Raw genomic sequence first — 14,192 nt, 5'->3', positions numbered from 1 at the left:
AGCTTGCATGCTCTCAAGTAACTGTTTTTTTACCTTAAGAAAGTACACCGACTACCCCTAAATGAATAGTGTAAATCATGCATTGTTATATTTAATATACAAGGGCTGAGGCTGCCAGTATAAAACTTTCATTTATTTACAATGAACTACTTGCCAGTTTTCCTTTAAATACTAATCACAATGTTTCTTATACAAATGTCTCACATCCTTCGATCATTTAATGATTAACTGCCTGGAACTGTAGACTCACAGTCTCTAGCTGCTGGCTCTTGTTGATCAAAAAAAAAAAAACATCGGCTAATAGGAGGAGACAGTTCTTTATAAAACTGAGAAACTACCACTTTCATGTTTTCCATTTTCAAGCCTGTTTATTTAGGAAAAAAATCCCTTGTCTGCACCATAAATTAAGAACATTAACCTTTACTTCCACATGTATAACACTTTTTCATCCAACAGCCCAAGATCACAGCATTGTATTACTTATATCCAGCCTTTGCCTTGCTACAGTATAAACCCTGAATGCATTACAGTTAAGGATAAAGAACTCTCTTACTTGACTGCCACTATCATAAACAGCAGTCACTGATGAGACCCCCCCATCTCGCATTTAAAATACATATGCATACTACATGGCACTGTCTTACAACATAACATAGTTTACTTCAAGACATTTACTATGCACATTTACTACACGTTTTACTAAGAACAAAAATTGTTTTATTAGTTACAGTTACATCTTCAGTCCCTTCATTGTCCTTTAAAACATTAATGGCAAATCTGGAATTCGTCTTTGGAGTCCACTCACCAATTTAGCACAGTCAACAAACTTAGTCTTTTTTTAGCCACTTCTTTCAAAAACACAGTTCTCAAGTCCCAACTGCATTTTATGGAAATCACACCTTACACTTTTCTTCCATTTTATACTTTCACATTACTGCTAGTCGTCTTCATCATCTCAACCACCCAAAACCACAATCTGGTTAAAGTCCAAGGCACTATTGATCTTTCTCGTCAGCTTCTAGGCTGTTTTTTCTGTTGTTCAATAATTTTCCTTTGGAACAATGGAAATGGTTTCACTGGCAACTTCTCTCTAGCTCTCTGTGTACTCTTCTACTGTCAATAGAATGAGAGGCAAGAGTCCCTTTGAGCTTGCTGAATCATTATTTACTGAGCAAACAATTTTATTTCCTCCTTAGTATGTTCTACATCCAAAAATGTAGAAAAAGTATTCTAAACAGATGGATATAGCAACTTAAAACTCATACCCGCTTCTCAACATCCATGACTGCAGGGGTAAACTTGTTTCTCTTCTGCTTGGTGTACAAAGAATAATGATTTTTCACAAACACTCTGGTGTCCCCAATTTTTAATTGTATGTCATTGTATGCCACAATGTTGTCAGAAGCAGCTCTTTCTGCTTGTATGACTGAACTGCTACTAAATCAGGTTTTGGTCGCTTTCTAATGTTCAAGTATGGAGCATATAGACAGTGTGCCATTTCAATTAAAACTCTTGCTTCTACTTATGATGGTCTATCTTAGATCTCCTCAGAGAGTCTGGTACTGTTTTTCTGCTCCGATGGAATGTAAGCTGCCCATAAAGTTAAACAGTACTGAACTGTCAACTCCTAGGCAATCATGGCTACTCTTCAAAGGAGAACAGGATCTCGTCTTTGTTTGTTTATATACCACAGCACTACAGTATTATCACCAACAGCCAACAGTGGTCAAGCCATTGTCGATTCAGTGCTTTAAGAGGTTTTATTGGAGAAATAATTTCTTTATATGTGTCACAAATAAGGCTCTCACATGTGCTGGACTCTGACACCTTAAGACACTGCCCCCAGTATGAAGTCTGAAATGTCTGTGGTAACAAACTGACTGAGAAGGAGTAGAGGGAAAAAGCAGGAGACCTGGATTTATTAGGACTTTTTAGGCTCACCAATTAAATTCCTTCTAGATAAATTTAAGAACAGTAACTAGAAAGGTTAGAAGATGTACATGCTAGGTTCAACCGGATTTGAGGAATAACTGAATTTTCCTTGTGTAGAATTTGGCAAAAAGAATCATAACAATGGTCAAGGCCACAACACCCAAAATCCTGAAGAATTCTCTCGTTATGAACATGTTTTGAAGAGACATAGCTATAAAGTGGTTATGGCAAGAAAGGCTGCCCATTAGAGATGTGTCCAAAAGACAACTCGGGTAGGAAGGAGTAAAGGATGACTTTTTTTTAATTTTAAACTGAAGGCCAGGTTGCTCAGTAAATCCATGGTAAAGTGAATAGATGCCACAGAAGCACAATGTTGAAATGATGTAATTGTCCAAATGTGGGTAAATGTGAAGGCCATAGAGTCTGCAGAAGGCTAGGGCTAGGGAAAGACTCTTGAGGCAGTGCAGAGACCAGATAGTAGGGATGTAAACTGAAACTGCAATCCCAAGGTAAAGAATCTTACGTAAAATCTGTGTTTTTATGAAATGGAATATTTATTTACATATCTTTTGAGATCTAGAGTAACCATTAAAGTCCTGGAAGACAGTACAGGGAAAAAGGGATTGTACAGTCAATATTCTGAATTTTATTTCCAGGAGAAATGTATCCAGTTTTGAAAGGTGTAAAATAGGTCTCCAAGTACCTTCTTTTCCAGGAATCAGAAACAGCCTTGAGTAGAATCTGGCTCCATTATCCCTGGAACAAGAACAAGAAACTCAAAATAATTTCAAAGATAATAATAATTTTGTTCTTTGGACAGAGAGAGAGCCCAGCTACAATTCTAAGGGATGCCCAATGAAGCTTGCAACCTTTCTGAATTATTTTTTAAACACAAGAGTCTGAAGTTATTTGTCTTCAAATAGGAAGACAGCACGAAAGATTGCCTTCAATTTTGGGAACAGGATCATGGTGGTGAAGAGAAGGGTGAGGGGTAAGATATTGTACTTCTGCTTAGAAAACTTTTGTTGAGTAGATTTAAATGCATTTTAAAAGAAAGGCTCAGAATTAGAAGGGTGTTTTCTTTGTTATATGGGAATAGGAAATAAACAATTGCTTGACACCATGCATTAACTTGCCTGTCTCTTCCAGCTTCTTAAGGATCTCAGCCAAGGAATTTCCAAACACTAAATCTTTATCAAGCTGGGCACTCAAAAGAAGAGGCTTCACATCATCTGGGAAGTTTAGCAGTCTCACCCAGGTATTTCTGTGCATAATGGATCTAGTAGCGGCAACCCTGGAAAAGGTGTCAACAGCACCCTAAGTACAATTAATATAAGTGCTTAGTGCCTTGACCATTTCCAACCAAGTAGTATTAGCCTCTGAACTGGGAGGGCTAGCCAAAGATTGTTGCATGCCAGCAAAAACAGAAACAAGATATTTTGACATAAGCTATTGATAACTAACTGCCCTGAAAGCCAATACAGACTACACCTACACCCTTTTAACAAACCTGTCCAATACACGGCTATGCTTATCATTTAAATTGGATTGGCAGAACAGAAAGATTTAGAGCTTCTGTCCCATTTCAAGTAAATTATTGCAGAGTGTGAAATAGGATTCTTTAAAAAGAAAGTCAAGTGAAAATGGCACTCTGCAGAATCCGTCAGTCGTTAGGGGAGCAGGGTTTTGAGAATTGGGGGAACAGATGCTGCAGTGAAAGCATATTCTAATATATGTTGAATACCCACAGGTTTTGTTAGTCCAGGCTAAGGAACTTTTAGTTATGTACTCACCATAACTTCAGATGTTTGGGATCCATCTCGCCTACATTCTGAATGATGGGTTCGGAGCCGATCCCTCGGCTCCGACTCGGCACGCTTATGCCAAAGAGCGAAGTCTCTTATTGGCTGAGCTTACTATATCCCAGGATGCACCACTGCCAGTCCCCCAGATCTAGTTTGTCCGCATACATGCACACATGCATACCCTGCTTATATAACATCGTCAGATGAAACAAGATAAAAACAGTGGAGCTCAAAACCGTTCAATCTCTTCTGATCTGCAAGGCAGGGGGAAGGCGGGTGGGTATCAGGAATGTAGAGATGGATCCCAAACATCTGAAGTTATGGTGAGTACATAACTAAAAGATGTTATGTGATCCTATCTCGCCTACATTCTGAATGATGGGACAGCGTCCCTAGCACCTGAATCCTGGGTGGCTCACTGGAAAACACTCCTGAGTACCGTGGAACCAAATGATGCTCGTCCTTTAGATGCCACATCCAATTTGTAGTGGGAAATGAAAGTGTGCGGGTTGGACCAAGTAGCCGCAGCACAAATTTCCGATATAGCGAGCTTGGAATGAAAGGCTATAGAAGTAGCCATAGCTCTGGTAGAATGAGCTTTGATAGATGATGTAAGATGTTTATTCAAGAAGAATAGGCCTGAGTTATGCAATCTCTGATCCATTTTGAGATTGTAGCTTTTGTGATGGTTTGGCCCAATTTATTATCTGAGAAGGACACAAACAACTGGTCTGACTTACGAAGTTGCTGAGTCCTGTCTAAATAGAAGCGTAATTGCCTGTGAACATCCAATTTATGGAGAGTGTATTCTGCTTCATTAGAGAATTTTGGAAAGAAAACTGGTAGTTCTAGAGATTGTTGAAGACAGAAACTAGAGCAGACCTTTGGGACAAAGGATGGATTAGGCCTGAGTGATACTCTATCTTTGTGGAAAATCAAATACGGTGGTTTAATAGACAGGGCTTGAAGCTCTGAGACTCTTCTTGCCAAGTAATAGCCACTAAGAATGCCGTTTTCCAAGACAGATATTTTAATTCGCATGTAGCAGCCGGTTCAAAGGGGGAGATGTTAATGCGCGAAGCACCAAATCAAGATCCCACGGAGGTGCAGGATGAAAAACTGGTGGTCTTAACAGACTCGCACCTTTAATGAATGTTTTGCATAGTCTGCTGCTCATCAAAGGAGGATCCGTGGATTCATGGAATTTAGAGATAGCAGCTAGTTGAACTTTAATAGTTGAGACAGAAGATCCCTGATTAAACAGGGATGTTAAGAATTTCAAAACCTCTGGGACAGGAGCAGTGATAGGGTCTAAGCCCTTGAGTTGAGCCCAGATAGCAAACCTCTTCCACTTACTGAGGTACACTTTGTTAGTGGTGGGTTTGTGGGCCGAAGATAAAATGTGAACAACTTCCGGGTCTAGTGTGTGACTTCTAACTAAGGTTGGAAGTGGAGGAGCCAAGCTGTCAATTTCAGAGATTGAAGGGACTGATGCCAATGTCCCGACTGATGGATTAGCAAATCCGGGATCAGGTCTAAGGTCCACGGATCGTCCACTGCATGCTTTTTCAGGTAAGGAAACCATATCTGACGAGGCCAGTATGGGGCAATCAGAATCATTGAAGACCCTAGCTGAGAAGCTTTTTGAATAACTTTGGGAAGGAGTGGAATTGGAGGAAAGGCATAAAGTAACCCTGTTGGCCAAGGTTGTGCTAGAGCATCCATGGCTGGTACTTCCTGATGTGGAATCAAGGAGAAGAACCTTTGGCACTTGGTGTTTTGTGGAGTCGCAAATAGGTCGCAGCACGGCGTCCCCCATCTCTTGAAAACCTGGGCTGCTCCTGTGCGGTTTAGAGACCATTCGTGAGGAGAGAGAATTGTCCTGCTTAATTTGTCCGCCAATACATTTGACTTTCCCGGGATGTGTGTCGCTACCAAGAAGCGGTTGGTAGCTACAGCCCATTCCCACACTCTCATGGCCTCTCTGCAAAGGGGATACGATCTGGTCCCTCCTTGTTTGTTCAGATACCAAACCACCGAAATGTTGTCTGTGTGGATGGCGATGATGCCCTGAGGAAGAAACTTGTGTAAGGCCTGTAAGGATAGAAGTACAGCCCTCATCTCCAGCACGTTGATGTGGAGAAGAGCTTCGTCCGGAAGCCAGGAGCCCTGAACTAGCCTGCCCAGACAATGCCCCCCCCCCACCCTATCTGGGAGGCATCTGTCGTCAGGGTAACCACTGGAGGGGGGAGAACAAAGGGTTTTCCCTGATCCAAGTTGGATGTCTGAAGCCACCAGCGAAGGTCCCTTTTGCATATTTCCGTAATCATGATGTGATGATTGAGGGGAAGATCTTGAAAGGACCATTGAGTTGACAAGAGCCACTGAAGAATCCTCATGTGTAACCTTGCTAGAGGAACTAAAAGTACCGTGGCAGACATTGAGCCTAGAACCTGTAGGACCATCCTGGCTGGGGCTTTGGATCTCGAGATCAGAGCTTGAACTTGGCCCTGTAAAGTTCGGATCCTTTCGGCAGGAAGAAAGACAAGCATCAATCTTGAGTCTATCTCTGCTCCTATAAACTTTATGCACTGAGAGGGCAGCAAGACAGACTTTGACCAATTGAATGTAATCCCTAGGGAAACACCCAGGGAGATGGTGGCTTTGAGGTTGTCCATGAGTAGATGCCTGGTGGTGGCAGTCAGGAGCCAGTCGTCGAGATAGGGAAACACTTGGAATCCAAGACTTCTCAGGTGAGCCGTCACTACTGCCAAACACTTGGTGAACACCCTGGGGGCTGTGGTGAGACCAAAGGGCAGAGCACAAAATTGGTAATGACTGACTCCCAGGCTGAAGCGCAGATACCTTCTGGACGCCTGATGTATCGGTATGTGATAATAGGCGTCCTTGAGGTCTATGGAGCACATCCAAACATCCTTCTCCAACAACGGGAGAATGGATTGCAACGTGACCATTCGGAATTTGGATTTCGTGACGGATAGGTTCAGTCTGCTGAGATCCAATATTGGTCTCAGGTCCCCTGTCTTTTTTGGCACTAAAAAGAACCTGGAGTAATTTCCTGATCCGATTTGGTCTGTGGGGACCGGTTGGATGACTCCTTTTTCTAGCAGCTTTAAAGCTTCTGCGGCTGCTATTTCCCTTTGACTGGGTGGTGGGTCCGGGATTCTCTTGGACGGAGGGGGTGAGTATTTGAATGGGATGGTGTAACCTCCGGCAATTATTCGAAGCACCCATCTGTCCTGAGTGATTGACTCCCAGGCTTTTAGGTGCTTGGCAAAACGACACCCGACTGGCTCCGAAGCAGCACAGCCGGGCAATCCCTCATGTCGTGTGGGAGGCTGAAGAGCCACGAAAGGACTCGCGGTCTCCAGAATTGCGGGGCCCTCTGCCGCCTCTGGGACGGCGTCTCCCTGAAAAATTTCCCGCCCTCTGCCTCTGGACGGGAATCTTCCTGCTGTTGGGAGAAAAACTTGCGAGATTTTGAACCACATTTTCCCCCCTCCTTTGGCCTTGGGGTAAGGCCGACAGGGAGTGCAATAACGGCCCCCTACGGCAGATAACGTTTTTCCCTCTTGCTCACAGCAGGTAAGGGTGTCTTTCACCTTGGGTCCAAACAATGAGGACCCATCAAAGGGAGCGTCGGCGAAGGAAGACTTGAAGGCCTCCAGAACTGACACAAGCGGAGCCAGGCTTGTCTACGTAGAGCCACGCCTGTGCCTGCCGCTCTACCCGCCCCTTCGGCCGCATAGGAAATGAGCCTCATGGACGAGTTAGCAATTGACGTAAGGATAGCCAACTGAGAGCTAACGGACTGGGCTAGCTGCTCAGGTAGGTTACCCGAGAGGGAATCTGACAACTCCTTGACCAGATCCCTCTGAAGCCTGGTAAAATGTGCCAAATAATTCAGAGACCTTAAGGTAAAGGCCGCTGAAGTCAGGGTGCGCTTCCCGTACCTATCCATACTCCTAGACTCCTTATTAGGAGGATGGATGGACGTTGAAGCCTCTGCCACGTCCTGTTGTGTAGCAGATGCCACCACCATGGCATCTACAGCCACGCCTTTAGTAAGGAACTCCTTCTCGGGGGGAGCAGATAAGAATTTGTTTGGACGAGAAGGGACTGGTTCCACGGTATCCGGATGTTCCCACGCCCTTCGACAAACTAAATCCAGAAGCTCGTCGAAGGGCGGAGACACCCAGGAGGCGGAGGGCTGAGCCCCAAAGGCCTTGAGGAGCACTGATTCGTCCGCAGAGGGGGGTTTGGACATCCAGCCGCCTCGTTGTTTGAGGATCTCTAAGATGTCTGCAAAAGAGACATCATCCGAGGACGACTTAGGGGACCCCTCCGCATCATCCATATCAGTGTCCGATGTAATAGACTCGGGGGAGTCCACGTGCTTCCTCTTGCACAATCTCTTCCTTGGGGGTTCCTCTGAAGACAACTCCGAAGAACCCTCAGGAGGAGGAACCCCACTGGGGTAACCTCAGGCCTCGGGGCTCCGCTGGCTACGGACAGGGAACTGCCAAAGACCCAGTCTCCACGTCCAGGAAGGTGCTGGTAAAACGGAGAGATGGCCGAAGAGGATTTGGCCAAGGCACTCCTCATGGCCCTGAAAGCCGGACCCCCAGAATCCTGGGAGTGTCCGGTCTCCGGAGCCATGATGGTAGACGGAAGTCCCGCAGCCGAAGCACCGAGAGGGAGGCTCGGAACCGAAAGCATAGGTCCCGAAACATCACCCTCGGGTCCAGCCGAAGAAGTCCACAGACCAAACTCGGACCCGAGGGCCCGGGTTGGAGTAAGGGTCGGAGCCGACCCTGAGATCTCCACCGGCTCCAAGAGCACCTGCTCCGACGGAGCCGAAGCAGTCGGAGGAGGAATGGCAATGGGGTGGGTCATGGTCATCGGCTCCGAAGCCAACTGGGTCGGAACGAAACAAATTTTGGAAGACTGGGGACTGGAACAGTCTTTGGAGCACCCTGTCTATATCAGAATCCGACATTCTCGAAGACCGAGAGGAAACAGAACGGGTTCGAAGACCTCTCCCTCGGCCCCAAGGGACTAGGGGACCGGCTCAGGCGACTCGATGAGAATCGGCGCCGAGGAAACACACACCAGATTCCATCGGTGCCGAGGTAGACTTCGGCGCCGAGGAGGAAGTGTCTGAGCGGGCGACCCTTGTCGGCTCCGAGAGCAGTGGAGCCGACGAAGGTGACCCGCCTCTCGATGCCCCAGCCATCGGCTCCGAAGCCCGAGGAGTCGATACTGGAGGCATCGAGGCAGACCGTTCCGACCTCGGATCCGAAGTCTTTGGAGCCGAAGGAGAGGCCTGCCTAGGTCTCTTGGCAGTCGGATCCGACGGACTGGTCGGAACCGAAGCCCTTTTCTTTTTGGCAGGAGCCGGAGAGGAAGACAAGGCTTCTTCAAAAGAGGGTTTAATTAACCCTTTGAGAATCAATTTATTTTTCCTCTCCTGGAGGACCCTTGAGGAAAAAGCGTGACATACGCTGCATGACTCCTGCAAGTGCTTTGCCCCTAAACAATATACACAAAGTAGATGGTCATCAGTAACAGACATCTTAAAAGCACATTTAGAACATTTTTTAAAGCCCGAAGGCCTAGGGGTTTGAGACATGATGTTAAACAATTTCTGACAGGAAATTTAACAACTGTAGATTCGCTTGTGACAAAAAAACCCAAGGCTTACAGTAATAGTGTAAAACACAACCTTAGCTGTAATAACCGGGAACTTTAAACCACTAAAAGCTTCAGTTATAAAGGTTGATCGAAAAGGCCCCAGATTGTAAGGGGGGCCGAAACAAACTCAACCCAATCACACACAACAAATTTCACTACTCAAACGTACACAAAGGCAGCAATAGCCGTTAAAACGGCTTTTGTGATATAAAAGAGCAAAAAACTGACAGAAAAAGTAGTTAATAAAAGCTACTCAGCCCAGCCAGCTCGAGACCACGTCTTTGCAGGGAAGCGGCAAACGAGATCTGGGGGACTGGCAGTGGTGCATCCTGGGATATAGTAAGCTCAGCCAATAAGAGACTTCGCTCTTTGGCATAAGCGTGCCGAGTCGGAGCCGAGGGATCGGCTCCGAACCCATCATTCAGAATGTAGGCGAGATAGGATCACATAACATCTAATAATACCTTTTCTATGTCCCTGATACCTCCTACCCACTTAAAAAAAATTTTCATTTTGGAGACTACGTCTCCGGAACAAATTTCATCATTAAGAGAATCCAAGGAAAGCGTGTCCTCAGTTTCAAACTCACACGCAGCTGGGTAAGATAACCAAGAGCCATTATTTTAGCTACTCATCTTCAGTGTTTAAGAGAACTTCCTCTTCAGAGAAAGGAGGAGCTCTCTCTTTTCACAGGGGCAGAAGGAGCAGCTGAAAAGGAAGGTTGAAGAAACTGCATGGCTTTAGATAAGCCCTACGCAAAACTGAGCCATTCTTCCTGACAACCATTTTGAACTTTACAACCCCTTTCTCACTTTCTCCCAACTCTTTTATCTCCTACTATTTCCTTTTCCAATGACTAACAACCTACATAATGCATTTATTGCTATCCCAAACTAAATTGTTGTATCACCTCCAGTGTTTTTGCAGTCATAATACTCTGTAAATTCTATAAGCAACTTTATAAGCAATTGTACATTGTATTGATTCTTTAAACTCTGTTTGTGTAATTGTTTTCTGTAGCTTTGTATATGTATTCTCCCTGGGCCTCCATTGAAAAAAAGCTCAATCTGGCCCAATGGACTATCCTGGTTAAGAAACTGCAAATAAATAAAATAAATAAATAAATAAACTGAGGTTATAGGAGGAGATCACTAATGTTTTGTTTTCTGAGTGCACTTTATTGGAGTCCCCAGCCTTAGAGTTTTGACAGAAGAATACAGACCGGAATTCTTTAAGTGATCAGTTGATGTCTTTCTTCACCAGTACTTGGTGTGTGTTTTCCTCACCCTCAGACAAGATAAAGTGCGTCTCTTTCTCTTCCCAATGAGTTTTGCCTTATAAATGGCCTAAATTGATGAGTTGATGCTTCCAGGCTACAGCAGCCTCTGGAGGGGAGATGTTTCAGGGGGACCAAAAGAGATAGACTGATGGTCTGTGTAAGCACCTCAGCAGAGTCATAAGTCTCACACTACAGAAAAAAAAAGAAAAAAGAAAAGTGGTAGACATCCAGAACTACTTTCTAATCTCTTTTAATAACTTCTTTTTCATTTTAGACTGAGGGGGAATATGATGACATGGTTGCACACTCCAAATCTCTGAAGGACTTGTTTTCAAAAACAGCTGTAGTCTAGTCTAAGTCTACTCCTTACAGGTTGAGATGTAAAAGAAAGAAAGAAAGAAAGAAAGACAGAAATGACAGGACCTAACATTGCACACTTCATCTATGCAAAAAATATAGCTAAAATGTGTGTCCTTATTGGGAATTTGCCAACCACAAGGAACATTTGCCCTTTCATACACCCCAATGGAGATACTTATCTGCCTGAAGATGTAGCTGGAGCTGACCATCAATACTAGCATTACTGAGTTGATGACAGTCTGCATAAGAGTACATACAGCAAGAAAGTTCTGAGTTTTAGCCCACCCAATACATCCATCTTTTACCTGCACACTTTCTTGTGCTAAAGTAAGATGCATAATGTGTGGTGAGGGAGCCTGAAAGCTTTGTAGACCATCCAGCTGTCCAATATACTACGGCTACTACACAAATGATCTACAGAAGACCATCATGAGCTCTCAGTCTTGAGAAATAATAGACACTATTTTTTTAGAGATAACCTAAAGTGAACTGCTCTTCACTTAGCATGCTGCTATCAGAACTCATCAGAACTTTCCTGAGGCTGAGTTACCAGACACTTCTTGAGCAACGACTGAAAGAGAGCACATCAAGAAGGTGCATGTAACACTAGAACTGTCTCAATTGACTGTACCATCCCTTTTAAAGGGGCTAGTAGCCAATGTGGGGCTATAACCTGGATGATATATCATTAAAAATTGCTTTGACAGGCTACTTTACATGCAACTGCTCATTACGTTTCAACAAAAAACTGCAAGTCTAATTTAATAAAATTAAAAAATCTGTAATCTAATGTTATCAAATTAAAATAATAATGGTGTATAGAGTTCTGAACTGTAAATATATTTGCCAATGGAAATAGTTAATACCAGGGAGTCACACCTAGACAAAATGTTTGCAAAATATATCCAGTGCAGTAACCTGTTGCTAGTACATTTGCCAAGTATACAGAACACTATTACAACACAACTCAAATCTTGAGTATCAGATAGACAAGGAAAGGTAAAGGGAAAAAAAAAAAAGAGAAATCTCAAAAACAATCTAACCTGTAGCTTGCTCATGCTCTCATCTGGCTGTAGAAGTGCAACATGGTTAGCTACTTTTCGAAGGATTGCCAAATAACTGAAGTACAGCTGCCGTACAGTAGTCCCATAACAGTTGGTCTAAAGCAAAATGGAACAGCAAATAAGATATCTGCAACAGAGTTCCAAGTACTAACCACACATTTTTTATTCGTATTTTCATTAAATAATTGCAGGCAAAATTAAGGAAATCAAGAATAGATAAATGAGATAAATGCATGATGTGACTATTATAATACTAGGATTTTTTCAAGAACATCTCAGAAGTTAAAACATGTTGAAAGCAATTTTGATGTATATGCCCATTACCAGCAACTCTGCATGTGTAAGTGCCCATAGCAGCAAAAGCAGGAGTGGTGGCTCCTCCTTGCAGGCCTTAAGGAATTGCACAGTTATGTATGGTACTTAACGTAACAGTAGCTCTTCTAGGAGAATTCACTGCAACAGCAAATCTTAACACTGGAGATATCATCCCTTCTATATTACTGGCCCTGAACAGATTTTTATAATTCTTACAGCCCTGCACATGTAATAATATAGGCAGTACGGCACTCCAATATACATCAAATACTATCATGAATCTGTAAGCCTCAGGGGAAAGTTTGCTTGTGGTAATCACAATTCCAGTGAGGAGTCGAAAAATGACTGCAAAATAAACAATAACAATTAAGAAAACTTCTATACATAACAACAATCATTACTGTAACTGATGAAGCAGGAAAGGAAGCTTTATACACTTATGTTAAGTGTCTTACACAGAGTGTACTACCTTCTCCAGGGAGGTTTAATGTAATAGTAAATCACATTTGGATATAAAACTGCTAAACTACATGCTTGGATTACCCAACGTAAGCCTGATGTTCTTGCTGTAACTGAAACTTGGCTTAAAGCCAGCATAAACAACTCAGACGTCATACCTCCTGTCTATAATATCATCTGTAATGACAATATAAAGAAGAAAGGTGGTGGTTTTGCTTTAATATTTTCAAGGACCTATCAAATTTCCTCTTACAAAACACCACCAAAATTCGGTTCAGCAGAGCTTCTTATTGCTTTCCTCAAATAAACAATTATATTGTTGGGAGGGTGGCCTAATGGTTAAGGTGTTTGCCTTACAAACACAAGGTGCAGGGTTCGAGTCTCACAAGGGATAATTGGTTAGGCTTAAAATGGCTCACAAGGGTAGTTAGCTTAGTACTAATCTATGAACCTATGAACCTATAAATAAATATGTATTACTGTCCTTTACATCCCTTCTGGCAACAATACAGCTATAACTAGAAAATATCCTACATTGGATATCCATAACATTTCCATAGGAAAAAATAGATGATGTGAACATCAGTTTTGTTGGATACAAATTCCCCTACATCTAGCATGAGCATATATGGTTTCAAACAACTAATTAATAGTCCCACTCATTATAGCAAGGCATCAAATTGTCTATTAGACTGGATCCTAGTATTAGACCCTAGCAAATACTCCACCACGGGTACAATGTCAGAATTTGTCAGTGAGCATCTCCCAAACAATACGTCTAGACATCTCACACATCCAGACAAACAGCATTTATAAAACAACCCGTAATCTTCCCAAGTTTAACCCACAAATATTCATTACTATACTATCATTTACTAACTGAAACTTCCTAAATATTCTCCCCTTAGACGATGTTATAACTGAATTCAATACTTTTCTAAATATTGTAAATAGCCCTGCACCTCCAAGAAGAAAGAGACTGAAAACAAATAATGCAATTTGGCTATCCAAAAAGAGTAGAATGCAAATGCAGGAAGAGAGGAAAAAGCATGGAAATAATGGCAAAAATATAAAATATCTCAATATCTTGAAAACTTCAGACTGCTTTGCAATGATACTAAAAAGCAAATAAAGACAAAAAATATACTATAAAACCTTTTAGAATAACACTAAACACAGCCCTAAAAAAAATGGGCATCCATTAAAGAAATCTTACATACTGGCCAAAAATGCAACCCAAACCCCTCTCCCTATAACTCACCA

The 14,192-nt window shown here is 42.9% G+C and overlaps 1 protein-coding gene across 1 annotated transcript in view; it reads right to left on the bottom strand.

The window, feature by feature from the left end:
• ERCC6L2 (ERCC excision repair 6 like 2) overlaps nt 1–14,192 on the bottom strand; it is a 1,190,567-nt gene that overhangs the window by 878,809 nt on the left and 297,566 nt on the right. Inside the window, exon 8 of the mRNA XM_044058934.1 lies at nt 12,135–12,251. Coding sequence (XP_043914869.1) covers nt 12,135–12,251 — 117 coding nt within the window. The remainder of the gene's footprint in view (nt 1–12,134; nt 12,252–14,192) is intronic.

This window comes from Protopterus annectens, chromosome 17.part0, assembly GCF_019279795.1.
Source record: "Protopterus annectens isolate FY-2018-M chromosome 17.part0, PAN1.0, whole genome shotgun sequence".
Taxonomy (NCBI): Eukaryota; Metazoa; Chordata; order Ceratodontiformes; family Protopteridae; genus Protopterus; species Protopterus annectens.
The sequence above is the reverse complement of the archived record's forward strand: the minus strand, read 5'-3'. Positions and strand labels throughout refer to the sequence as shown.